General features: G+C 49.1%; 4 protein-coding genes across 4 annotated transcripts in view; 3 read left to right on the top strand and 1 right to left on the bottom strand.

Moving 5' to 3' along the window:
* The first annotated feature begins 192 nt into the window (after nt 1-192).
* Nucleotides 193-8,687, top strand: LOC310804847 (E3 ubiquitin-protein ligase RNF180-like). The gene is made up of 7 exons (XM_083670225.1): nt 193-291; nt 775-858; nt 2,318-2,410; nt 3,122-4,054; nt 6,149-6,362; nt 6,642-6,767; nt 7,782-8,687. The coding sequence occupies exons 2-7, from the start codon at nt 778-780 to the stop codon at nt 7,976-7,978; spliced, it is 1,644 nt and encodes a 547-aa protein (XP_083526351.1). The 5' UTR covers nt 193-291; nt 775-777; the 3' UTR covers nt 7,979-8,687.
* Nucleotides 8,688-9,374: 687 nt separating this feature from the next.
* Nucleotides 9,375-12,207, top strand: rgs7bpb (regulator of G protein signaling 7 binding protein b; the record flags this gene model as incomplete). Its single annotated transcript, XM_083670230.1, has 6 exons — nt 9,375-9,524; nt 10,187-10,359; nt 10,755-10,885; nt 11,305-11,452; nt 11,709-11,779; nt 12,116-12,207. 6 exons carry the CDS (start codon nt 9,375-9,377, stop codon nt 12,205-12,207), a joined length of 765 nt encoding a protein of 254 aa, XP_083526356.1.
* A 2,170-nt stretch (nt 12,208-14,377) lies between these two features.
* Nucleotides 14,378-25,524, top strand: c6.2 (complement component 6, duplicate 2). Its single transcript, XM_083669953.1, has 18 exons — nt 14,378-14,468; nt 14,794-14,976; nt 15,781-15,937; nt 16,041-16,185; nt 16,347-16,488; nt 17,233-17,377; nt 18,197-18,403; nt 18,792-19,032; nt 19,282-19,404; nt 20,081-20,247; nt 20,689-20,914; nt 21,923-22,091; nt 22,300-22,414; nt 23,006-23,138; nt 23,864-24,058; nt 24,192-24,279; nt 24,522-24,763; nt 25,342-25,524. Exons 2-18 carry the CDS (start codon nt 14,831-14,833, stop codon nt 25,521-25,523), a joined length of 2,823 nt encoding a protein of 940 aa, XP_083526079.1. The 5' UTR covers nt 14,378-14,468; nt 14,794-14,830; the 3' UTR covers nt 25,524.
* Nucleotides 25,525-26,860: 1,336 nt separating this feature from the next.
* Nucleotides 26,861-27,500, bottom strand: part of LOC310804844 (complement component C7-like) — a 9,426-nt gene continuing 8,786 nt past the window's right edge. The window contains exons 17-18 of the mRNA XM_083670218.1: nt 27,169-27,350; nt 26,861-27,048 (exon numbers count right to left, since the gene is read on the bottom strand). Of these exons, the coding sequence (XP_083526344.1) occupies nt 26,870-27,048; nt 27,169-27,350 (361 nt within the window). The 3' untranslated portion in view covers nt 26,861-26,869. The remainder of the gene's footprint in view (nt 27,049-27,168; nt 27,351-27,500) is intronic.

Below are 27,500 nucleotides of genomic sequence, written 5' to 3'. Positions count from 1 at the left end.
TGTCGCAGGCCCCCTTACCAAATAAGAACTAAACATGGAAAAGTGCTTTTCAGCACCGTGGCCAGCGCACCCCGCTGTGAGCAGAGCCAATGCTGCCACCTGGCGCACCTGCGTGGACGTCTCGGTGATCCCGTTTACCGCCTCCGCGTTTCTAGTTTGGTGCATCTGGCTCTCCGTAACGAGAAGCGATGACGTCAGTGAGCCTTTAACTTTGGGTGCCTCGCAGGTCCGGAGGTTTTCCTCTTTAAATGTCATTTCCACGACTCCAGGGACTCCAAATTGTTTCTAAATGTAAGTTAGGACACTGTATGTTTGTAATATGGACATTGCGTCAGTTGACATGGTGTGAAACGGGTGTTTTTAGCTAGCTAAATGAACTGAAACTTTGTCAACACGACCACGTCTGGTCTGGAGGACGAGCGCTGCTGTGTTGGTTAGTAAAGGTAACGTTAGCCTTGTTAGCTTACAGAACAACTAAACACTGGACATTGATCATTGACGTTGAGTGTGTGTGTGTGTGTGTGTGTGTGTGTGTGTGTGTGTGTGTGTGTGTGTGTGTGTGTGTGTGTGTGTGTGTGTGTGTCTGTCTGTCTGTCTGTCTGTCTGTCTGTCTGTCTGTCTGTCTGTCTGTCTGTCTGTCTGTCTGTCTGTCTGTGTGTGTCTGTCTGTGTGTGTCTGTATTTGAAGTGTCTGGGTGTTATTTTTCATCATCCTTGCTGTCAACACACTCTACCCTGTGAGAATCCTAAACCCAACTACCATCGTCTCCCACAGAGCATGGAGGACCCAGGGGAGGTGGCTGTGCTCCGCTGCAGGAAATGTCGGAAAGGCTTTGTGGATTCAACCTGCCTGCATCAGGTGGGTGAGACTGTACTGTCCTGCCCAGTGTTTCCCTCACATCTGTGTCGAGGCAGGGCATATGAAATCCCCCCAGATCAGAATCCAGGCTTGCCATTTCCAACATTTTCTATGAAGTTCTACATAAGCCAAAAAGTTTGAGGTAGCTTTAAACAATGCTTCAGCTAGCCTGGGTGTGTGTAGGTGCAGCATGTTAGGGCTGGGATCCCTCATAGTTATTCCAAGTGCTGTCCAAGCAAGCCTTCCATTCACTCATTTGGTCCTACTTTAACCTCATACTGTCGGAATGGTTTGATTTCAAATCCAAACTGTTGCAGTACAGAGCTAAAAGAAGACACAATGCTTTGTCTTTCCAGTACTTATGGAGAGCACTGTAGACCATGAACTCCCAACAACCTTTTATATCTAATCAGTAACCTTTTATATCTATTATATCTAATCAATAACCTCCAAGCCAGAACATCTAAGAAGTGTACTTGACCTCTCTGTGACCTGACTGACTGAGATAGTGTGTACAGCCTATCAGCCGTGTCCTAGTGGAGGAGGTACAGCCGTGTCCTAGTAGAGGAGGCAGATAGAGAGTGAGCCAAGCTGCCGTTCTGAGATAGTGTTTACAGCCGTACAGCCATGTCCTAGTGGAGGAGGTACAGCCATGTCCTAGTGGAGGAGGTACAGCCATGTCCTAGTGGAGGAGGTACAGCCATGTCCTAGTGGAGGAGGTACAGCCATGTCCTAGTGGAGGAGGTACAGCCATGTCCTAGTGGAGGAGGTACAGCCATGTCCTAGTGGAGGAGGTACAGCCATGTCCTAGTGGAGGAGGCACAGCCATGTCCTAGTGGAGGAGGCACAGCCATGTCCTAGTGGAGGAGGTACAGCCATGTCCTAGTGGAGGAGGCACAGCCATGTCCTAGTGGAGGAGGCACAGCCATGTCCTAGTGGAGGAGGTACAGCCATGTCCTAGTGGAGGAGGCACAGCCATGTCCTAGTGGAGGAGGCACAGCCATGTCCTAGTGGAGGAGGTACAGCCATGTCCTAGTGGAGGAGGTACAGCCATGTCCTAGTGGAGGAGGCACAGCCATGTCCTAGTGGAGGAGGTACAGCCATGTCCTAGTGGAGGAGGCACAGCCATGTCCTAGTGGAGGAGGCACAGCCATGTCCTAGTGGAGGAGGTACAGCCATGTCCTAGTGGAGGAGGTACAGCCATGTCCTAGTAGAGGAGGCACAGCCATGTCCTAGTAGAGGAGGTACAGCCATGTCCTAGTGGAGGAGGTACAGCCATGTCCTAGTGGAGGAGGTACAGCCATGTCCTAGTGGAGGAGGTACAGCCATGTCCTAGTGGAGGAGGTACAGCCATGTCCTCGTGGAGGAGGCAGATAGAGAGTGTGCCAAGCTGCCGTTCTGAAAGGTGAGTGTTGGGTTGACCTGGTTGAGTTGTTTAACGCTGTGGTTTATCTCTTAGATGGGGACTGAAGATGGCGCTGCAGGCAGGTGCAACGTGTGGCACATGAACGTAGAAACACTGCCGGAGTGGATACTGACGGCTGTTCACCAGGTAAGGGGGTGTGTGCGTGAGTGTGTGTGTGAGTGTGAGTGAGTGAGTGAGTGAGTGAGTGAGTGAGTGAGTGAGTGAGTGAGTGAGTGAGTGAGTGAGTGAGTGAGTGAGTGAGAGACTGACTGACTGACTGACTGAACGCTTTGTTTGTCTTGTTGTGTTCATTCAATACCTTGATTCTACAATAGGCTAATACAACAGTCACACAATCCAGAGGTTTTATATTTCGGTGTAGTGTGGGTCTGTCTACTATGGGTCAGCTCCCAATTCATTAGGATTCTTCTGTTCATTAGAGATCATCTGTATTTTCAGTTTGTCATTTTGAGATTCCTCGGCGACATCCTGGCGCCTTCACCTATTTGACCAGCTTGTGTTAACCCACCAACTGGAGTGCCAAGTGTTTTATGTGGTGTTTACCTAGCAACAACACTTTGATTGGCTACAAAATGAATTTTTGTATTGAATAAAGTCAATTTTGGTGAATAAAGTCACCCTCGGCACTCTGGAATGTTGACAATTTGGGTGACTTTGGGAGACGATTCACCCTCGGCACTGAATGAGTTAATCTGGCAGAGGTTTTAACCATCCAGGGTGTCTCCCCTCGTTACGCCCCTACAGGCCAAACAGGTTATTTCTTTCACCCTAATCTGATTCCCCTCCCCCTCCCTCCCTCTCCCCACCCTCCCTCTCCCCCTCCCTAACTTCCCCAAGGCCCAGTGGACCGTGGGGAAGCTGAACTGCCAGAGCTGTGGCGCTCGGCTGGGGAGCTTCAACTTTGTCAACCACACCCAGTGCCCCTGCGGTCAGGAGGCCACCGTGCACCTCAGCAAGAGCCGCGTTGACCACGACCACAGAAGGTCCTTCACCGTGGTCCGACCCCGGAGGACGAGGCGTGGGGGAGGACCAGGCTGCCTGGAGGACAAGCCGGGAGGTTGTCACAGCGGGCCGAGTCGGTCAGATGTAAGGGCGGGTCTGCTGGTTGGTTCACAGTTTTGCTGTTCCGTTGCGCCACGCCTTAATGACGAGAGCCGACCACTCCCAGCCCACCGAGAAGCCCTTCATCAGTTGACTGACAGCAGAGCCACCCAATCAGCTCCTTTCGGGCCTTCCTGTAGCACCTTTCGTAGGAGGTCTCACCTCCCAGGTGGGCGGGGCAGGTGTGAGCCCGCCCGGAGCGCTGAAGCTCTGTCCCAGACAAGCTTAGATGTAGATGAGACTGAAGGAGAGACGCGGTCTGAGACAGAACCTGCTGTGTCCTCTCATCTGCTGGACGGTGGTGTTGATGGGTCCTCTACCTGCCCATCGCCTCTTCCAAGAGAGAGAGCATCACTCCTGGAGTCTGAGGAGCAGCACCGTGACAATCTGCTGTCCCCCGGGGCCACAGCATGGCCAGAGGAGGCCTCTCCTCTCTCCCTCCACCAGGGGATGGTGGTCTCCCACAGGTCTGGAGGGCAGTACGAGCAGCAGGGGGAGGAGGAGGAGGAGGAGGGCTGGGGATCCCCCTCTGAGCTCCAGGTCCAGCAGCCCCCCCCCACCGGTGGATATCCTGCCTCACACAGGCTGAGCAAGACCGAGAAGAACCGTCTGAAGAGCCAGAGGAGGAAACAGAAGAGGCGGGAACGCTGGTTCCACAACCAGCTGGAGGTGAGAGACACTGTTACAGTGCTGGGTCGCATCTCACTGGTCCTCTGAGGCTCAGTGTGGTCCTCTGAGGCTCAGTGTGGTCCTCTGTGGCTCAGTGTGGTCCTCTGTGGCTCAGTGTGGTCCTCTGAGGCTCAGTGTGGTCTTCTGAGCATGGTGTTAACAACGCTAAGGTTGTGGGTTTGATTCCCGCTGGGACCATATATACTGATAAATGTATGCACTCACTGCAGTGTAAGTTGCTTTGGATAAAAGCGTCAGCGAAATGGCAGATATTATTATATTATATATTATTATTATATTATATATTATTATTATATTATATTAAGTCTCTCTCCTCGTCTCCTTCTCAAAACTCAAAACGGTAAAATACTTTTGTTATGTTCTCTGATACATTAATATGTCCACTGTAGTGTCACAGTGTTGTTCTTATTAGTACGTTTGGTGAAAGATGTTGCCTAACGGGGCATCTGCGTGAATGAGGACCGTTCCTCCCAGCGTTTCCTCCCATCCTTACCTCCCATCCTTACCTCCCATCCCTATCTTGAGTTGACGTGATGTTTTCAAACTAGGCCGAGGAAACGTTAGGTAAGGAAAAAAAGCTGCATCTTGGTAACCTACGCCAACACAGGGGGACAGATTAGTGAGTTGGACGTTGCTCCCATTGCCGGGTGACGTTCCTGTGTGTGTGATGATCGGTGGGAGGGGCAGAGACTGTGGGCTGGTTGTGTGTGTGTGTGTGTGTGTGTGTGTGTGTGTGTGTGTGTGTGTGTGTGTGTGTGTGTGTGTGTGTGTGTGTGTGTGTGTGATGATCGGTGGGAGGGACAGAGACTGTGGGCTGGTTGTGTGTGTGTGTGTGTGTGTGTGTGTGTGATGGTCGGTGGGAGGGACAGAGACTGTGGGCTGGTTGTCCTTTGGCTCGTGTGTCTCTGATTGAGAGGCTAGTGTAGCATGGAGGCTGTGGCTCCAGACAGCACCATGTCCTCCTCCTGTAGAGGTGCCCAGGTCCAAGCCACCGGGCCTGGCTGCTGCAAGAGCCCTCAGGTGGAGGCCATGGGCCAACTCCTGGAGGTTGGTCTCACTTTGTTGTTGATGCAGAGATTGTACAAAACTGTATTTAATGCGGTGCTCTCTTTTACTCTGGTTGTACATTTGATTGAAGATTTGAATATTTGACCTTATGATGATGAATAGTACAGACAGATGCACACAACGATAACAGTGTATTTGAAGTGTGTGACGGGAAGGACAGTTGAAATGGGAGACAGTGTGGATTCATGGTTCTGTGGTGTGATGTGAAGCTGGCTTCTCTGATGCAGCCGGGAGCAGAGAGGTATGAGTGGAGGCTGACAGTCTCTCCATGCACCACTCTGCTGTGCTGCCTCTCAGTGATATGGGTGTCTGGATCAGGCCTGAGTAGAGGATGTCAGAAAGCCCTCCACTCTGCTGTGCTGCCTCTCAGCGATATGGGTGTCTGGATCAGGCCTGAGTAGAGGATGTCAGAGAGCCCTCCACTCTGCCGGTCTGTGAGTGCTCTCGCATGACGACACTCCATGGACTGATTGGAGGAATCTCATCTGCCAACATGTGCAGAGACGCAAAAAGCCACAAGGCCGCGTCATGCCCAGAAATCTGCTTCCAAGCTACATGGACCACCGGCATGTGTTTTTTTGGGGGGCGCACCAACAGACCTGCACACCAGAATTCTATATTAGCAGGTTTCTCAGTCTATAGTAATATATAGTAACACGCCATCTTCTTTGTGGATCCGAAATGTGCAAATAGCGTGACGTTATAATGTGTCTCATGACAGCTTGGTCATCTGTGGCTCAGTTGGTAGAGCATGGCGCGTTTGATTCCTGCCGGACCATCTATACTGAAATGTGTGCACTCACTGCAATGTAAGTCGCTTTGGATAAAAGCGTCAGCTAAATGGCAGATATTATATATTATTATATTATATTAGCTTAAACATTGAGCTAGTGTGTTGCAGGGATTCACTGTATGATGTATGGTCCTGTAGGGAGGACTCTGTAGATGTGTTCTGGTAGTAATGTTGTTGTTGTTGTTGTTGTTGTTGTTGTTGTTGTGTACCAGAGTGTGACAGGCCTGCTGACGGACAGTGAGGAGGAGGACAGGGAGGGTTACACCTGCGCTGTGTGTCTGGACGTCTACTTCAGCCCCTACAGCTGCCAGCCCTGTGGCCACGTCTTCTGTGAGCCCTGCCTCCGCACGCTGGCCCGGAACCGGCCCGCCAGCACCCCCTGCCCCCTCTGCCGCACCCTCGTCTCACACACACTCTTCCAGAAAGGTGACTTTACACACACACACACACAATCTCGCACACACACACACACACACACACACACACACACAGACACACACACACACACACACACACAGACACACACACTCTTCCAGAAAGGTGAGTTTACACACACACACACACACACACACACACACAAAAAACACACAAACAATTAAGTTTTACAATGTAGATTAAGATGACTCTCAGGGGCACCACCGTGACGCACCACCCCTCCTGGAATTGGAATTGAATTCTAATGTCACTCACTTCCTTCCCTGCCAGAGCTCCACCAGACAGCTAAGACGCTGTTCCCTAAGGTCTTCCACTCACGCAGGCAGACCTTTCAGAAGGCCAACTGTGCCAAATGGCCGCTGCCTAATTGCCGGAAGCGCTTCCGTATCTTCTGGGGTAAGATGGTGCTCCTCAGGACATTCAGCGCGGAGAGATTCTCAGCTTTTGTTTGATGGTATTTGTGTATGTGTTGATTTCAGCATTTAGAAATGACAACACTTCTTTATACATAGTCCCCTATTTCAGGTCAGCAAAGCTATGGGACGATAGGCTTGACAGGGGTTTGTGGTGAGTCAGGTGTGTGTTTTATTTGTGCAGGCATAAGAGAGCTGTCAAAGTCTAGTATTGATTCCAGTCATTGCACCTTTTGAGTCTGCTGTTGGTGTTTGGTGTTCAGATTTAAATACAGTTGATCTTGCATTTCAACTACAACTGAAGATGGCTGCAGTACAAGCCTGGCAGAGCATCGCCAGAGAAGATACCCAGCGTCTGGTGGGGTCAATGGGTCGTCTGGTGGGGTCAATGGGTCGTCTGGTGGGGTCAATGGGTCGTCTGGTGGGGTCAAGGGGTCATCTGGTGGGGTCAATGGGTCATCTGGTGGGGTCAATGGGTCATCTGGTGGGGTCAATGGGTCATCTGGTGGGGTCAATGGGTTCACAGACTTCATGCAGTTATTGCATGCAAAGGATTGTCGGACAAATACTAAACATCAGCGCTTAATTTGGACATTATATGAATTATAATTCATTATATGAATCTGTCTGTACTTTTGGTGCCCTGAAATAGGGGGACTATGTATAAAAAGTGTTGTAATATCTGAGTGGTGAAATCAACATGTACAAACCCATAAATAATCTCTACTTTAACCTCATAGTAATTGTTTGACTTCAAATCCAAACTTTTGGAGTAGGCCTATAGAGCCAAAAGAAGAAAAAATGCTTTACTATCTCACTACTTAAGTAGGGCACTGTAAGTTCATAGAAGTCATGTTTGTTATCAGAGAGATAGCTGTACATTGTGTGTCATGTTTGCGGCTGATATGATTCAGAGAGTGTCTACTCTCTCCAGAGAGTGTCATGGCTCCCTCTACCTGTCTAACCCCCAGTCCTCCTCCCCCTCCTCCTCTCCCAGGGTACCAGAGACAGGCGGTGCCTGCTGGGAGGAGGTGGACTTTCTCCCCTGCAGGGTTCACCCTGGATGCCCTGGACCTGGCTGATATGAGTGGCTGGCTGTTCGACATCGACCTGGTCATCATCTACATCCACTCAGTCAACTGGATCCTGGCCTGCCTGGTGCTCTGCTTCCTCATCTACTTCTTCTTCTCCTGAGGTAGAGGTCAGAGGTCGTAGATGACCGACGGGTAGAGGCGTGTTTGTCTGCCTGCCCGGGGAGTGGCATCATTATCACAACTGTATACTATCTGTGTTGTTCTCCATCCTCCAAGCTCGCGCTCTGACAGTGTCCAGGGTAGTAACACAGTGGTAGGTGCCCTGCCTAGTGCCTGCTACCTCCACAAAGTACAGTAGCTCACCTTCATACAGTAGGCAGACCTACAGTAACGGGAGTCAAGAGAGCAGACCTCATCTGACCTCACCTGACCTGACCTGACCTCACCTCACCTCACCTCACCTCCCCTGACCTCACCCCACCTCACCTCACCTCACCTCACCTCACCTCACCTGACCTCACCTCACCTGACCTCACCTGACCTGACCTCACCTGGCCTGACCTCACCTGGTCTGACCTCACCTGACCTGACCTGGGACTGTGAGTTTCATTAGTATTTCTGGATGAAGGACTACAGCACTCAATCCAGGCTGTTGTAGAGATAATATGAAATCTATCTACCCTGCAAATGTGTCACAATCCTCTGCTGTCATACTGTACATTGGATAGAGAACTCTCACCTACACAATCATGTGCAAATATGTACTGTATTATTGTGTTTTTTAAATAAATTAAATAATCAGGCAATGTCATCATATGCTATGTGAGTTATATTGCAGTGTGGTGTGGCGAGTCATGTACAAACCTTCATTGTGTGCCTTCTTATTTTTGCAATAAATTGTAGCAATAATAACGAATTTGTTTGTCTAAATGTTTTCTCCATAGCCTTTTCTACACGCTACACCCTCATTATCCATACATTTATATTTACTATTTACATTTCAGTAATTTAGCATTGAATTGTCAATCTACATGCGCTCTGAGAGCAAGAGATTGGAAACGACGACAATCTTGCGTTAATAATCACAGATCAGTGCTTCATAATGAAACAACTCGGTATATGTACGTCTACCTATTGCTCATAAGATGCTGACGCTATAGAGAGAAGCTGTCCCTTTGTCGGGAACCGTCGATGCCTCAACGGTTAACGGAATGTGGGAGCGGTGACGAACGGTTGCTTTCAGCTCCCGGTGAATTCGACTCTCACGTGAAGGCACGACGGAAGAGCGTTGAGCCGCAGTTGGCCTTCCGCAGGGGTGAAGGTGACTCGCATCGCCGCGGAGGAGATGCAGAGAGAGAGAGCAGCGGGAGCTCGTCCGGTACTCGCTCTCCCGTAAGCTGAACGACAGACAGACCCCGCCGCGGGGAAACAGACTTGCGCGTCGACCTCGGGTGCGTCCTCGGGGGTGGAAATTAACCTACCAGGGGGAACGAATATCACCGACATCCAGGGATTCGCTGTCTGTCTGAGTGGGCTTTCGCGGTGGGTGTGTATGCATGTGTTCTGCACCGAACGGGCGCAAGAACCGCCCCAGATCCGCAGCGAACATTTTCCAGATCGGCAAGCCACCGCAGAGGGACCCGGAGCGCCGGGAGAGCACCGAGAGCGCACGGAGAGCCCAGCGGGCCGTGGACGACTGTAGGATGGTGAGTCTACCGCGGGCCTACCGTGTCATCGGAAGGCTACTTGTTGGTGAGATAGAACCAACACCACCGTGCTTAAGCGGTTTTGCTACCCTACTCCGTCACCTGGATTTCCCGATGCAGATCACGTGAATGCGCGCTGGTATTAGAACCACAACAAATTAAAATGCGCAATAATAACACATTATTCATCCGATTATTCACCCGTTTTGTTTTTTTCTCTATCAGGCTTTTTCTCTGTCGTCTGTCGTTCAGGCGACTATTGTGAAACCAGCCTTAGAAAGGGAACTCATAGACTGTCATTAACGGTGTCTTTGCAGATGTAATACCAAGCCTAAGGTAGCCTATATTGCATTCACAAGGGCATGGAACCATCGAAACAATTTTAACAAACAATATGCAACGATCTATCATCATTATCATCATCATCATCATTACCATACGCCTATTATTATCATTATTCGTGTTGTTGTTGTTGTTGTTGTTTGTAGTTACCTCAGGTATTAATTCATTTTGTGCTTGCACTAGCCTTATTCACTAGCATTATATGTGTTGCTACTCTCATTGCCTCCTTCACATCCTCAGTGGAATGAGCCTATATACGAACTACGAAGCAGCGATTGATGGACTCGCTGAAAGAGAATTGTGTCCGTGTTTCCTCCCAGACCGTCCAGGACTTCAACACTCTGGTGGCCCTGTACCGAGAACAGGTGATCTCCATCGGGGAGATTTCAGCCGACTGCCCCTCTCTCCGGGCGGAGATGCACCACACACGGACCAAAGGATGTTCCATGGCCAGAACTGCCCATCAGAACCTCACCGTCATATCTGGGTCTGGGTAAGGAGTATAACATATACAAGCATTTAGATGTGTTTTGGGGTGGATAGATCAGCTTTGACAAAATAGAATGTAAGTTCTGTTCGATAGCATTGCTTGCATCATTTCTAGTTCATTCTAGTTAATTTCTCCATTTAGATGTTAGATTGTGAAGTGTAGGCTGTAGTATAGGAAAACACTGTTGACACCTTCGAGTGTCCGCGGTGCTGTCCGTGGTTCTGATCCAATTGGGCATCAAGGAGAGCAACTAGGGAATGATAAAGTACTGTCCTTGACTATACTGTGTGTGTGTGTGTGTGTGTGTGTGTGTGTGTGTGTGTGTGTGTGTGTGTGTGTGTGTGTGTGTGTGTGTGTGTGTGTGTGTGTGTGTGTGTGTGTGCGTGTGTACGCTGTAGGCCAGAGGACGGGGAGATCCACCCAGAGATCTGCAGGCTCTTCATCCAGCTCCAGTGCTGCCTGGAGATGTTCATCACGGAGATGCTCAAGTCCATGTGCCTACTGGGGGTGCTGCAGCTCCACAGGAAAGGTGCGATGCAACCCTCCGCCAGCAGAGGGCAGTGTAGTTCATGTGGAAATTGGTTGGAACACAGTCTCCGAACGATTACGTTCTAGGGGGATCGTTTCTGCAGACCAGAAACTGCCGTCTGGTGGGATCGTGTTATGACAGCATATGACCACCTGTTTGGTTGGTACGTTGTCAGGGCTGTGTATTGTCTGCCCTATACCCTACTACTGTACACATGCTGTACAGGATGGCCCATGTAACACTGCAACGGTAGAGGATAGATTGATTGTAGTGCACACTCTACAGTCCACTAGAACAGTCAGTAGTTTAGACTTGTCTGCTGCTCACAGTTGAACAGGTGGTGTTTGTTCAGTGTTGTTTGAAGAGATCTGTGTGGAGCTCAGTGTGCTCATCCTCAGACCACGTGTGACCCCCCCCAGGTAAGGAGTCGTACCCGGAGCCCCCCAGGGTGGACTTCAAGATGGACGAGAGCTCGGACGTGCCCATTCTGGAGGAGCGCTCCTCCTCCCCCGTGGACGACCCCCACGAGTCCTGGCTGGTGGGCACCGACATCGAGAACATAGAGAGGTACGTCTAGACTGGTCATATTCAGGAGTGTGTGTGTGTGTGTGTGTGTGTGTGTGTGTGTGTGTGTGTGTGTGTGTGTGTGTGTGTGTGTGTGTGTGTGTGTGTGTGTGTGTGTGTGTGTGTGTGTGTGTGTGTGTGTGTGTGTGTGTGTTTGTGCGTGCGTGCGTGTGTGTATTATTATGCTTCCTTTGTGGAAAAAGGCACAGCGTGGACATTGTACACACAGACCAACGTGTGCTTCTCTCTGTCTCCTCAGGGACATGCGTGAGATGAGGAACCTACTCAGCAAACTCAGGGAGACTATGCCTTTACCACTGAAGAACCAAGGTACAAGTCTGAGTGTGTGAACGCATGAGAGTGTTTGAGCATTTTAACTCATTCAGTGCCGAGGGTGAATAAGGTCGTCCAAATTGTCAACATTCTAGAGTGCCAAGGGTGACTTTCTTCACCAAAAATGCGTAAATGATGATGCTTCATTTTGTAGCCAATCAGAGTGTTGTTGCTAGGTAAACACCACATAGAACACTCGGCCCTCTAGGTGGTGAGTGTTCCGGAACTCTTTGGCAGTTGGCCAAAGCATAAAAGCTACCTGTGAGCAGCATGTGATTGGTGCATAGCACGTTGGGTTTCACTCGCCGGGTCTGTCTCTCCTCTCCGTTGTAGATGACAGCAGTCTGCTGAATCTCACTCCCTACCCGCCTGTCAGACAGAGGAAGAGACGTTTCTCTGGGTTCTGCTGCCTGGTGTCTGGCTGAGGTCCTCCGGGGGTCCTACAGGCAGCAGCCAGGGCAGCCTACTCCACCCCTCCTCAACACCCTACATGTTTCCCTCCTTCAACGTGTTCCTGCCATCTGTGAGAGGCCCCTTGGTTTGTTAGAATGGCTGATCAGTCTCTGTTTTAATTTGTGGATTGATTCTATGTAGAAAAAACGAAAGCAATTCAACTACTATGACATTATGAACATACATATTTTGCTCGTATAATCAAGCTGTGTCCCTTTGTAGGAAAGGAGGACCCTCAGTGTCGGTGTGAACATACATATGTGTGCAGAATTGCTGCCAAATGAGACATGATAAGTCGGTAGTTGGCTTTGCCTAAACTTTGCCTTTAGACATCTTCCTCAGAATGTCATGATGGTTCTTTCACTGTGCGCCGCTTCTTTTGCAGTCTTCCACGAGAAGGAACTCTGTTTCCAAACTTAAGCTCTCCATCACAAGGGCTTTGCAATGCTCCATATACTAAAGCCATTTCTCATTGAATGTAAATATATATAAACAACGGTCAAACGTGTGTTTTGTATAAGACTAACTGAATCATGTTTTTCTTTCGATAACCTAAAGATTGGATGTCTAAATTGTTTGCCTCTATTTATTTTGTATGTCTTGACCGGAAGTGTATAGCATGAATATTGCTTGAAGTAGTAGATGTGTAGTTGTATTCTGTTGCGCTATAGGTAGTTCTACACCTGACAGTCTGTGTAGGCCATTTTATAATGTGAATAAACTTTTGTATGTAAACATTTTTTTGGGCTCTTATGGTTTATGCAGCTGGGAGATTGTGTCCTGTTTGTTTCTGGAGCCACTCCTGTAGTTTCTCTGTTTTCTCTGTCCTGGCGCCCCGGCGGTGGAACGAGCTTCCCACCGCTGTCAGGACGGCAGAGTCACGACCTGTCTTCCTCCATAGACTAAAGACCTGTCTCTGGAGGCTCCACCTGGGCTCCTCCTCAGACCTCTCCACCCCCCCTGACACCCTACACCCTCTATCCATCCCCCTCTCCTCTCCTCTCCACCCCCTGACACCCTACACCCTCTATCCATCCCCCTCTCCTCTCCTCCTCCTCCTCCTCCTCCTCAGACCTCTCCACCCCCTGACACCCTACACCCCCTATCCATCCCCCTCTCCTCTCCTCTCCACCCCCCCTAACACCCTACACCCCCTATCCATCCCCCTCTCCTCTCCTCCTCCTCAGACCTCTCCACCCCCTCTAACACCCTATTGTTCATTACCTGGAAAAACACAAACACTAACTTGTTTTCTTCTTGAGCGCTGTGACTGATGATGCCACTTGTTCTAATCGTAGGTTTTACTGAGGTTGACTGAGGCATCGTTGATTCACTGACATTGACAAATATACTAGTAAGTCGCTTTGGATAAAGTGTCTGCTACACTAGACTTCCATGTTAAATGTTAGTGTCCACTGAGAAGAGTCCGCTGATGAAGGAGAGGAACTGAGGGATGAACTCTGACGTACTCTGGGATTAGGGATTATTACTCTAGGAATATAAAACTGATCCTATAAAACTGATCCTATAAAACTGATCAATCTACCAGTTTTGTAGGAATACCGTGTCCCTTCCAAGACCTCTCTTTGTGTGTGTGTGTGTGTGTGTGTGTGTGTGTGTGTGCATGTGTTTGTTCGTGTGCGTGCGTGCGCGTGTGTGCGTGCGTGTGTGTGTGTGTCTTTCTCCACTCTTCTTTACTGCTCTGTGCTGAAGTGAAGGGTCAGGGGTCAAGGAGGTAGAGGGTAAATGGAGTGGTAGAGATGGCTTCCAGCTGGGGAAGATTACGAAATGGCTTCCAGCCGGGGAAATGAGGAACTCAAGACCAGCACCTCTTCCAGTAAAAGATGAAGATAAAAGGTTGGGTCAGGGGACAGAGTTGGAACAAGAGACAGAGTTGGAACAAGAGACAGAGTTGGGTCAGGGGACAGAGTTGGAACAAGAGGCAGAGTTGTGAAAGGAGAATTTGGAAGAGGATTGAGAATTAACTTGTTTTATTGCTTTAGGGTTAGGGCTTTTGTGCTTTACGGTTGGGGGCTGGAGTTGGGGGCTGTTGCACCAAGGGGGGGGGGCTCTCCGGGAAATAGACATGTGAAAAACAGCTATTGGCCTCCACAGAAGGATTTCTTTGAGGGGGATAGGAAGCCACACTGTTCAAGCAGACATTATTCACATGAACACACACACTCTTGCAGGGCTCAGGATCTCGAGGCAGAGAGGACATCAGTGCACGGTGGTGAGTCTCCCTTCTTGTGTTGCACGTTAGGATTGTATTTATGATTTTTGAACATATTTCAACTGACAGGAATGTTGTAAAAGGTATGGATTATACAGGATGTGGTAAAGAGGATCAAATGAAACATTTCTAATCACAATTATGTTATACTTTTCGGTATATTCTCTTTCTTTCTCTCTCTTTCTCTCTCTCTCTCTCTCTCTGTCTCTCTCTGTCGGTCTCTCTCTCTCTCTCTCTCTCTCTCTCTGTCTCTCTGTCTCTCTCTCTCTCTGTCTCTCTGTCGGTCTCTCTCTCTCTCTCTCTCCATCTCCATCTCTCTAACCAGTTGTTTAGGTAGTGAGCCCCGACCACTCCTTCTCTCCATGGATGGTATCGGCCACCTCCTGGTCCTGGTCCAGGTCCTGGGCTCCGTCAGCCTCAGCCTGGGCTGCTTCTGTGACCACTACGCTTGGAGCTCCTGGTCCACTTGCACCAAGACCTGCAACTACGGGACCCAGGATCGCCGGAGGTACAGAACTGAACTGTCTGACTCACTATCTATACAAGAATATTTGAAAACCTCTTAAGCTGGACGGGCACATGATTGGGCCCAAATTCTCCTTTAATTTGAGCATTGATTTGATAATTGATTAGTTTATCTCCTGGTCATGTGTGGAATGTTATTCTGATGGATGACCCTGATCAATGTTCTCCCTGGGGGGGGCACGTGTGTTGGCTCAGGGGTGGTTAGTGCATGTGTGTGTTGTCCTGGGGGGGAGGGGTGTGTAGTGCATGTGTGTGTTGTCCTGGGGGGGAGGGGTGTGTAGTGCATGTGTGTGTTGTCTCGGGGGGAGGGGTGTGTAGTGCATGTGTGTGTTGTCTCGGGGGAGGGGTGTGTAGTGCATGTGTGTGTTGTCTCGGGGGGAGGGGTGTGTAGTGCATGTGTGTGTTGTCTCGGGGGGGGGGGGGGGGGGGGGTGTAGTGCATGTGTGTGTTGTCCTGGGGGGGAGGGGTGTGTAGTGCATGTGTGTGTTGTCTCGGAGAGGGGGGGCGTGTAGTGCATGTGTGTGTTGTCTCGGAGAGGGGGGGCGTGTGCAAAAAATGACCACATTCCAACAATTGATTTGATTTGATTGCATGGCCAATAAAACGTTGTTTGTTTGTCTTGTTGGATTTGTTTGTTTGTTATTGTTTTCTTGGCACTGCCATGGCGACAGTTGGTGTGGATTAGTGCCGGCAGTTGGTTGAAGCCTCCCGCAACACAAATGAAGATCCTTCTCAGGACTGTTGTGGTATTGTGTTGTATTGTCTCTGTCTTCGGCCTGTGTTGCAGGGCGGTCATCTATAACGACTATTACTGGAAGAACAGTTGTGAGCAGCTGTGTCAGAAGCATGAGAGCAGAGCGTGTAACGCCCAGGCCTGCGCCATCCACTGTCAGGTGACAGACTTTGGGCCTTGGTCCAAGTGCTCTCCCTGTGCCAAGAAACAGGCAAGTTAAAAGGGTATAAACACACACACACACACACACACACACACACACACAGGATACATGTCATGTGTCTCTGACCGTGTGGTTTCACGGTGTTGTGTAGTTCAGGACGAGGTCGTTGCTGAGGCCCTCCCAGTTCGGGGGCGTCGACTGCAGTGAGCTGCTGACAGACGAACAGCCCTGTCACCCAATCACAGACTGCCTGATGGAGCCGCTCAACTGCCAAGACAAGTTTAAGTGTGCCAACGGTCAGCAATCACGTATCATCAATGTAGACAAAATACACACACACACACACACACACACACACACACACACACACACACACACACATACAGACACACACACAGACACACACACACACTCAGACATGACTATTACAGTGTGTTGCTGTTTTCCCTTGTCTCAGGTCGCTGCATCAACTCCACACTAGAGTGTAATAAGCAGGATGACTGTGGAGACCGGTCTGACGAGAGGAGCTGTGACAGCTTCTCAGTCGTGTGTCCCGTGCCACGGAGAGGGCCCCCCGGATCGGACCACATGGGAAACGGGTAGGGTTAGGTACCATGGCACGGAGAAAGCCCCCCGGATCGGACCTCATAGGGAACGGGTAGGGTTAGGTACCATTGCACGGGGTTGAAGATCTCTGAACATCATAGGGAAGTTGATGTGATTTGAATAGATTCAGTTTATTTTTGATGGGGTTCAAAAGACTGTTCAGTTAACTCACCAACTGCCAAAGAATTCTGGAACACTCACCACCTAGAGTACCAAGTGTTTTATGTGGTGTTTACCTACCTAGCAACAACACTTTGATTGGCTACAAAATGAAGTGTAATCATTTCTACATTTTTGGTGAATAAAGTCACCCTCGGCACAGTTGACTTTATTCACCCTCGGCACTGACTGAGAAAATGTCGGAGCCCATAAGTTAACACGCGAAAGCATCGCCCACCACTTAGTTTCCAATGTCAGGTCCAGTTGTACCAGACTGAGTATCAGTCTATCAACACAAAAGCTCAGATATTTTAAGATTATGTTCAGAAGTAAGACCCCCCACCCCCCCGTCACCCCCCCCAACACCACCACCTGCCAGCAGTTTAATACTGTTGTCCTGCATGTGTTATCTTGGGGGGGGGGGGGGGGGGGGGGATTGATTGATTGATGATGGATTGGCAAAGAAAACCTGGTTTTGTTTGTTTGTCATTGTCTGCGTCCTGCGTCCTGCGTGCTGCGTCCTGCGTCCTGCGTCCTGCGTCCTGTGTGCTGCGTGCTGCGTCCTGCGCCGGGCTCAGGTTTGACGCCATAGCAGAGACGATGAGGGCAGGCGTGCTGGACAACACGCTGATGGGTGGAGAGTGTACAATCGGGAAGACCAGAGGGAGCAGCTACCGCCTCTACTACCGTGTCCCAGACAACCTGGAGAGCTTTGAGACCCAGGTACTGATCCCCACCGCCCTCCACTGATCCCCACTGATCCCCACCGCCCTCCACTGATCCCCACCGCCCTCCACTGATCCCCACTGATCCCCACCGCCCTCCACTGATCCCCACTGATCCCCACCGCCCTCCACTGATCCCCACCGCCCTCCACTGATCCCCACTGATCCCACTGATCCCACCACCCACCCCCCCACTGATCCCCACCCCCCACTGATCCCACCACCCACCCCCCCACTGATCCCCACTGATCCCACCACGCCCCCCCTCTGATCCTCACTGATCCCCACTGATCCCACCCCCCACTGATCCCACCCCCCCCCCCCCTTTGCTGAATTGCAGTCAGCAAATTGAAATATATAAATGTGCAAATATACTGTGACTCCTCACACGGAGTAAGGACCAGTAAGGACCAGTAAGGACCAGTAAGGACTGGGTAAGGACCAGTAAGGACCAGTAAGGACCAGTAAGGACTGGGTAAGGACTGGGTAAGGACTGGGTAAGGACCAGTAAGGACTGGGTAAGGACCAGTAAGGACCAGTAAGGACCAGTAAGGACTGGGTAAGGACTGGGTAAGGACCAGTAAGGACTGGGTAAGGACCAGTAAGGACCAGTAAGGACCAGTAAGGACCAGTAAGGACTGGGTAAGGACTGGGTAAGGACCAGTAAGGACCAGTAAGGACTGGGTAATCCAGAAGGCCTTTCTATTCACTTACACGCAGCTACCTGCGTTTGTACGCTAGGCTACTAGGCCCTCTCTGATGTGGATCAGGTTGACTGTGGTCCTGTGTGGGTCTAGCGCTGGTTCTTGTTCCCCAGGTGGGGATCCCAGACGACTTTAAACTGAACCCGACACCGGTTCGCACGGAGGTGGTCAACCTGCCGTTGTCCTTCTCATCGTCCGGCAGTACCAGCAGCAGCGGGGATGACTTCCTCTGGGTCCCCATCTTCTACCTGGGCAGCAGCAGCAGCAGCTCCTCCAAGACAAACTCATACAAGGAAGCGACTAAAGCCTCCAAGAAGACGGTAAACTGCACTGAAAGGCCAGAAACAAATATGGACACATGCAGGCACACATACATGCACACACACACACACACACACACACACACACACACACACACACACACACACACACATACACATACACATACTGTACATCTACAGGCAGACATACGATCAGACAGACAGACAGGCAGACCCGCGTGCATACATACACACACGCGCGCACACACACACACACACACACACAAACCAAACTTACAGGCCTTACAACTCCAGCCCCAATTGCCTTGCGATACTGTAAAGCAGTGGATTGAATGTGCTTGATGATGAACATAGTCCAATCACTGTACTTCACAGAGACCCAGAACAGCAACACATGATGTTGATTCAATGTCACCTGTTCTCCTAGGACTCCCAGTTCTACCGCGTGGATCATGTGTTGCCTGTGTCCAAGTTCAAGATGAAAGATTCTGGCCTCAACCTCTCTGGGCCTTTCCTGGAGTTCCTCAGCAGCCTGCCTCTGGAGTACAACTACGCCCTCTACAGGCAGATCTTCCAACTGTTTGGGACCCACTACTTTGCCTCCGGGACCCTAGGGGGCCACTATGACCTGCTTTACCAGTACAACCGAGAGGAGCTGAAGAACTCTGGTACGAGAGCACAGCCTAGTGGTGAAAAAGAGGCATGACATGACATAGTAGTACTGTACCTATGCCATGGTAAAATAGTCCTTAAAGCACAGGCCATGGCCCTCCAGTGTACTCCTGCATATGACCTGGCAAACCAGAGCTCTGCCCAAGCGCTTTCCCTCAACTGTGTTGTTGATCTGTTGTCATGGACAGTTTGTCTGTTTGTGTGTCTGAAATGTTGAGACAGGACTTGTGTTCGATTCCCTCCAGGTTTGAAAGAGGAGACGGTGAAAGGGTGTCTGAAGGCGCAGTCCACCAAGATCATCATCATTTACTCCTCTAGCTCAAAAACTAACACCTGCACCGACGACAAGACCACCACAAAATATGAAGGTATTTATTTGGTCAAACCCAAACAGAACCACATGAATCCCACAGCACAGCCACCCTGGTCCCGGTCACACTCTGCTATGGAGTGTCATTCACGACAGATTTGTCATGCTGTAGAAATCCAGCACTTTTTGGAGAATAAAATGCATTCACTCCTCTGTGGGCATTTGGTCGGTGGCCCTGCCTGCAGAAAATCACTGACAGTGCTTTTGGTCAAGGGGCGGCAGGTTGCCTAGAGGTCAGAGAGGCCGGCCAGCCAATCAGTGGGTCGCTGGTTAGGGGCAGGGCGGGAGGGAGGGAGGGAGGGAGGGAGGGAGGGAACCGGATGTGTGGTGGTGACGGGAGGGTTGCTGGTGGTGCCTACCACTGCCGTTGTGCCCTTGAGCAAGTCACTTAACCCCTAACTGCTCCAGGGACGTTGAAGATGGCTGACCCTGTGGGGGATGAAGATGGCTGACCCTGTGCCCAGAGCACTGTGCTCCCTGGGGTGTGCACGTGTGTTGTCTCAGGGTGTGTGTGTGTGTGTGTGTGTGTGTGTGTGTGTGTGTGTGTGTGTGTGTGTGTGTGTGTGTGTGTGTGTGTGTGTGTGTGTGTGTCGTGTCAAACAGTTGATTGTTTTGTGATTGATGATTGATTGGCAAATAAAACCTGGTTTGTCGGTATGTCCTGTGTTTGTCAGGCTCGATGATGCACAAGTCAGAGAAGTCTTTCTCCATGGTGCACGGGGGCCGAGCCGGGGAGGCGGCGGCCCTGTCCTGGGAGAAGGAGGGCGCGGCCCCAACCAGCGACGCCTACAAGAACTGGGCCAAAAGCCTCATCGAAAACCCTGCTTTGGTGGAATACCAGGTTGCTCTTTGCCTTGATTTCTTTTTGTGCTCAAAGTATGACAAGAAATGCTTCATCAGTACCATAGAATAGTATGGAAGAGGGCAGGTTCAAATGGTCGACGTGGTTAAGCCATTGTTTAACCGTCTTAGTCTATTTGTCCACACAATCAAATGTGGTTGTCGTGGGTCTTGTTTGGGACATGGGGGATACAGCCTGGTCACCCCAAATCTGTTGGCCAACCCCAGCATGACCATGACAATAGGAGCTGGATTTACAGCACAAACAGATGTGGCGTGACCAAGCTGAGACCAAGCTGAGGCCTAGCTGAGACCAAGCTGAGACCAAGCTGAGGCCTAGCTGAGGCCAAGCTGAGACCAAGCTGAGGCCAAGCTGAGAAGGACAATCCCAAGATAAAAACAATCATTTGAATATGGGTGTGTTTCCTGTCTCTGTGTCCAGCTGGTGCCCCTCATCAACCTGGTCAAGGACATCCCCTGCGCCGTCACCAAGAGGAGGCACCTCAGGAAGGCGCTGATGGAGTACCTGGAGGACTTTGACTCCTGCAAGTGTGCCCCCTGCCCCAACAACGCCCGGCCCGCCCTCTCGGGCACAGAGTGCCGGTGCATATGCCAGACGGGCACCTACGGGTCCAACTGTGAGAAACGGGCCAAAGACTTCACCTCAGGTTCATCCAGCTCATCACCTCACCTCGTGACTGATATTATAATAATAATAATAATAATAATAATATATAATATATAATAATAATATATAATATATAATATACACTCACCGAACACTTTATTTAACACCTGTACACCTTCTCATGGTGGAGGAACACCTGTACACCTTCTCATGGTGGAGGTGGTGTAATGGTGTGGGGAATGTTTTCTTGGCACACTTTGGGCCCGTTAATACCAATCAATCATCGCTTGAATGCCACAGCCTATTTGAGTATTGTTGCTGACCATGTGCATCTCTTCATGGCCACAATTGACCCATCTTCTAATGGCTACTTCCAGCATGATAATGCACCATGTCAAGCAAAAGTCGTCTCAAACTGGTTTCATGAACATGACAATGAGTTCTGTGTTCTTCAGTGGCCTTCCCAGTCACCGGATCTGAATCCAATAGAACACCTTTGGGATGTGGTGGAACGGGAGATTCACAGCTTGAAAGGGCACCTGAAAAATCTGCAGGAATTGCGTGATGCAATCATGTCATCATGGACCAGAATCTCAAAGGACTTTTTCGGAATGTTGTGGAATCAATGCCATGAAGAATTGAGGCTGTTTTGAGAGCAAAGGGAGGCCCTACCCAGTATCAGTATAGTGTTCCTAATACAGGGAGGACCTACCCAGTATTAGTATAGTGTTCCTAATAAAGTGCTCTGTGAGTGTATATATATATATACATATATATATATATATATATATATATATATATATATATATATATATAGAATAGAACAGTAGAATACTGTTGTGTAGCTCCTGTATCAGTACAAAATCATTCACACCAGAATGTGTGAATTAGGGTTAGGGTTAGGCTGCAGAATGTGACAGAATTAGTGCAGAATGTGGTTTGACTCCTAATCTGTTCACATCAGACAGTGCTGAATGTGGTTTCACTCCTGGTCCGTTCACACCAGACAGTGCTGAATGTGGTTTGCTTGTGTGGTTTTTTTCTCCAGAGAAGGTGGACGGGTACTGGGGCTGCTGGGGGCTCTGGAGCCCCTGTGGGGCAGCCATGAAGAAGTATCGGACCCGGGAGTGTAACAACCCAGCCCCCATGAGAGGAGGCAAGGCCTGCCAGGGACCAAAGAAACAAGAGGAGCGCTGTTTCATCTCCATCTTCCAAGAGTAAGACAGACTGTTAGCCTTGTGTGGTATTACAGCAGCGGTGGCTCCCATGCTACTGCCAAGTGTCTAGGATTGGAATTCACATGAAGAGGAAGAGAGATGGTCATGTGTTCTGCCTGGTCATAACCATAGAGGTTTTTAAACCACATGTGTATGAAGGTTATATTAATGTGCGTAAGTCAGTTTTATGTGTGTTTTCACTCCATAGAAAAGATGTCTGTATCAATGACGAGGACTTTCAAACGGAGGGACGCCAGGAGGGGTTGCCCCCTGGCGTGGAGGGCTGCGTACGACCCAAGAGCCCTGACGGCAGCTACCTCAGGGTAAAATGAAGCAAAGCTAAGAATGCTAACATCTACCTCAGGGTAAAATGAAGCAAAGCTAAGAATGCTAACATCTACCTCAGGATAAAATAAAGCAAACCTAGCAATGCTAACATCTACCTCAGGGTAAAATGAAGCAAAGGAAAGGAAAAAAGGAAAAAACAAAGCTAACAATGCTAAAATCTGAAGGATAAACCAACGCTAACAGCAGTAGCACTGTCCTTCGTCAGAGTTATGATTAGCCAAAAACTAGAGTCAGTGATGTCACAATGTCAAGGTGAAACTAGTGCAGTCACCTCTATGACCTTTTCCTCCCTTCTCTCTCTCTCTTTCTCTCTCTCTTTCTCTCCCCCACCCCCTTTTCTCTCTCTCTCTTTCTCTCCCCCACCCCTTTCTCTCTCTCTCTCTCTCTCTCTCTCTCTTTCTCTCCCCCACCCCTTTCTCTCTCTCTCTCTCTCTCTCTCTCTCTCTCTCTTTCTCTCCCCCACCCCCCTTCTCTCTCTCTCTCTCTCCCCCCACCCCCTTCTCTCTCTCTCTCTCTCTCTCTCCCCCCATCTCTGTTCTCTCTGTTCTCTCTGTTCTCTATGGCAGAAAGATAAGCGTTACTATAAGTTTGGCGAGATGGAGGAGTTCCTGTGCTTCACTGGGTTTGGGACATATGGCTACCCGTTCTTCAACTGCAAGCCTGACGGCACCTGGTCTCAATCTACCGGGAAGTGCATCAGTAAGTCTGCTCTGAGAACCAACACAGTCTCCAAATGATCCACCTTCTGGGGGGTCGTTTCTGCAGAGCAAGGAAACACGGTCTGGGGGGTCGTATTATCAGGCTATACCAGCATTTGACCACCTGTTTTGACGTAAAATACGTCAAAAAGTAAAGATACGCTGCGTTAGAGTTATGTGAATTCTGACATGCGTGGTGGTGAGGGAGTATGAGGCGTTAAGTTTGAGTGGTTATGGTTGGGCATTAACTGCCTTCCGTATTTACCTGCCAGTATAGCTAGATAATCCCCAGATTGTACTCTTTGGTCTGCGAACGAACGTAATCTTTTGGAGACTGGGTTATGTATTGAACATGGATAAACCAAAAAAAAACAACATGACGCGCCCTGGACTTTATTAGATGAAATCGGTCTATTAAAAACACGGGGATGTGATGTCTCAATCACAACCACCTTCACCAGACCAAGAATCCATGTATTTCCTCTTTAGACGCATATTACCTTTATGTTAACTCACGAACTGCCAAAGGATTCCGGAAACACTCACCACCTAGGGTGCCAAGTGTTTTATGTGGTGTCTACCTAGCAACAACGCTTTGATTGGCTACAAAATGAAGCATCATCATATATGCATTTTTTTGGTGAATAAAGTCACCCTTGGCACTGAATGAGTTAAAGCACCAGCCCTGTACTTTGGTTGAGTGGGTATATTTGTCCTCCATCTTAGTCCAGGTGTGCTTCCCACCTGCCGTGCCTCAGGGGATGTCAGCCTACCCAGCGAAGGATGAGTACAAGGTGGGCCAGATCTTTGGGCTCACCTGTGATGAGAGAGGCATGGTGCCTTCAGTCCGCGGCTCCTACAGGTGTGGCATGGATGCTACCTGGGATCCGCCTTTCCCCAAAGATCTGCTCTGCCAAGTTGGTAAGGACTTTTCTTTCCTTTCCAAACCCCCAGTTAGGGATAAACTCATATATCTGAACATGAAGATCACATGGTGACTATAGACAGTAGACTTTAAAATGTCTCTCTTGATGCCGTCTGTCTGTCTGTCTAGATAAGCCGTTTGTTCCTGAGGTCCAGTGTGAGAGCGGCCAGAAGTTGGAGGGTTCCACATGTGTCTGCCACCAGAGGGAGACCTGCCTGTGAGCATCTTCAGCTCTCACAGTCTCATAGACAATCATCAGTACACCAACGTTACTGATTTAAAACTCAATGTTACTGTTTTAAAAGTCAATGTTACTGATTTAAAACTCCATCAGATTTAAATGTTGGTTTTTGGTGCCTGCTTTCTCTTGATTTGTTCTCACCTGGACAGTTTTTTGTTTGTGTGTGTGCGTGTGTGTGTGTGTGTGTGTGTGTGTGTGTGTGCTGTATCTCATTGCAGTCCATACAAACCCGTGTACTGCGTCTTGAACATGGAGGTCGGTGCCACTGTCATGATGTCATACTGTTCCTTCCACGCTGGGCGTTGCCACGGCGACCAGCTCTTCTTCGTGAAGAAGGGTCCGTGCGACAAGGACGCGGCCAGCCTGGACTGGGCCGTCTTCAGAGCCAACATGTCTGCCAAGAGCACAGTCCAGGAGCCCTGCGACGCGGACACCTGTTACGACTGGGAGACCTGCTCCGGTACGGCCAACTGCCACCGCCTCAGAGTCAACCTGCTGCCCGTTTGAATCTGTTCCTGTTGAAATAACCTTTACACAAGTCATTTCCCCATGGGTCTCTCCTTAAATGCGACACAGACATGTACAATACTATGTGTAACCGAGTTGAGATGGTAAAACTCACTCCTCAAGTTCAAATACCTCCACCCACGCTGTTGAATTTCTAGCTTTTCGAGCGTGGCTTGTTTACATCGGGTATTTTACTGTGTGTTGGCAGAGGTCAGAGGTCACAAGTACAATACTATGGGTACTAAACTATAATATACCATACTATGTCTGCCTCGGTCGGCCAATGAGAAATGACTTTGTCATATCAGCCCTAACAATTAAGTCTCTAATCTAACAATTAGTCTCTAATCTAACAATTACTCTCTAACCGAACAATTAGTCTCTAACCGAAAAATTTGTCTCTAATCTAACCTGACCAAGCCACACTCAGTGTACAGAAGTATACCTGCATTTCTGTTTTCCATTTAATCGATGCCAAGATAATTAAATCACGTCATCCACCTGTGCTCTTCCTTTCTCTGTCCCCCTCAGAGACCAAGACGTGCGGCTGTAAGCACCCCCGGGACTGCCCCTCAGACACGGAGCCCCAGTTCTGTGTGAAGATCGGGGCGGCCCAGAAGACCAGAAGCATGAGCCTCTGCACCATGGCTGCCATCAAGTGTTTGAAGATGGAGTTTGCGGTCGTCAACGAAGGCCCGTGTGAAGAGTCCTGATTATGTCACATCCTCTCTGAAGGCATTTGTATACAGGAGCACATTTAGAAATTGAGTTTCTTCATAAAGTGCTTCAACTCTAACTGGTCAACAGTGACCACAATCATAAGCAGTGTTTGTTCCGACCAAACTGAACCTTTCCTCTTCTGTATTCTAGTATTCTCTCTCTCTCTCTGTCACACACACACACACACTCATGCGCACACACACACACGCACACACACACACACACACACACATATCTGTCCCCTTCATATTATACACTACAACTCAGCAGCTTGCACTCACTGTTTAAGGGATAGTTCAGGTTTATCGATATAAGACCTCATTTTCCACTTGTGTTGTAGACTCGTCCAGACATGTCTCTTTGGTTGGCTCTGGGGCGAGCATTTATCCAAGCCAGCGTGCAGAAATAAATACATTCCATCTCATATCTTTGTGGGCTGCTGTATGTATGTATACTTGCATGTTGATATGAAAACAGTTTGTTATTTACACTATTACAAATGTAAACGTATATATTACTCAAACTCAAAAAAGAATACTTCCTGTTTTGCTCTTGGTTTGGAACTAATTTCGTATTAATCCGCTTGTTGCTCACTTGAACAGAACAACACGGACAACATCATTCGTCATTCATAAAGACAGAGACAACATCATTCGTCATTCATAAAGACAGAGCAGAATTGGTCGATGTATGAAGCTGTAATGGAGTTTTGGATCATGTATTTCTTTAGGATATTGTACTGAAATAACGATATCCTGAACAATCCTTCACTGATCTTTTATTCACAATAAAGTAATTCACAATAATTGTTCTGCAGAGCATTTCTGATCTTGCCATTTTCTCCCTCCCAAAAGGACATCACACGACAGACACAATACAATCATATTTACAGCAGGAAACCAACAGATCAACGACACGTTGCTCATTCTAGAACCACGTGGAATAGTAGAATATCTACCTCTATCATTCTAGAACCACGTGGAATAGTAGAATATCTACCTCTATCATTCTAGAACCACGTGGAACAGTAGAATATCTACCTCTATCATTCTAGAACCACGTGGAACAGTAGAATATCTACCTCTATCATTCTAGAACCACGTGGAATAGTAGAATATCTACCTCTATCATTCTAGAACTACGTGGAATAGTAGAATATCTACCTCTATCATTGTACGACAGACAGTAAAAGAATAACAACTTCTCCTCTTGTACATGTGCATTACATAAGAGCACAATAAGAGACTACCTTTCTTTTATGTCCACTACTTTACATATTATTATTATTATTATTATTATTATTATTATTATGAACATCATGTGGAGGTCAGTAACCCTTTCATGCTAGACAGGCCTCGATGCTGACCACTGTGACCGGTTCCCCCCCGCATCGCCGAGCCCCCACCTCGCACTCCGACATCGTCGCGGCAACAGCACTGTCCCCTGGCGTGACGCACAGGTGGGCGGAGTCTTCAGGGCACTCATCAGGATCTCTGCAGACGCACCGAGAGGCTGACTCTGAAATGAAAGACATAAGATGAGGGTGATGATGAATACACACACGCACACACGCACGCACACACACGCACACGCACGCACACGCACGCGCACACACACGCGCACACACAAGTGACTCACCGTCACACTTCTCCCCAGGCTGGCAATTTTGGCAGGAAGTAAACTCCTGCTTCGGCCAATTACAATCACTGTCCTTGACCAGTGTGAAACTCCGGCCCAGACACTGCAGAGCGCCCAGCTGGCACATGCCCAGTGACATCGTCCTCCCGGTGTGGAGCGTGGCACACAGCGCCAGGGACGGGCTAGAACGAGGACGTAAACAACGGCATGACAATCCATCTCAGCTGCATGCCCTATTGGACTAACTTACATTTACATTTACATTGGCATTTACATCAGACACCTTTATCTAAAGTGACTTACAACAAATCCATGTGTTTAAGTAAGTGAAT

The sequence above is a fragment of the Argentina silus genome, assembly GCF_951799395.1.
Source record: "Argentina silus genome assembly, chromosome: 5".
NCBI lineage: Eukaryota > Metazoa > Chordata > Actinopteri > Argentiniformes > Argentinidae > Argentina > Argentina silus.
This window is presented reverse-complemented; position numbering and strand designations above follow the sequence as displayed.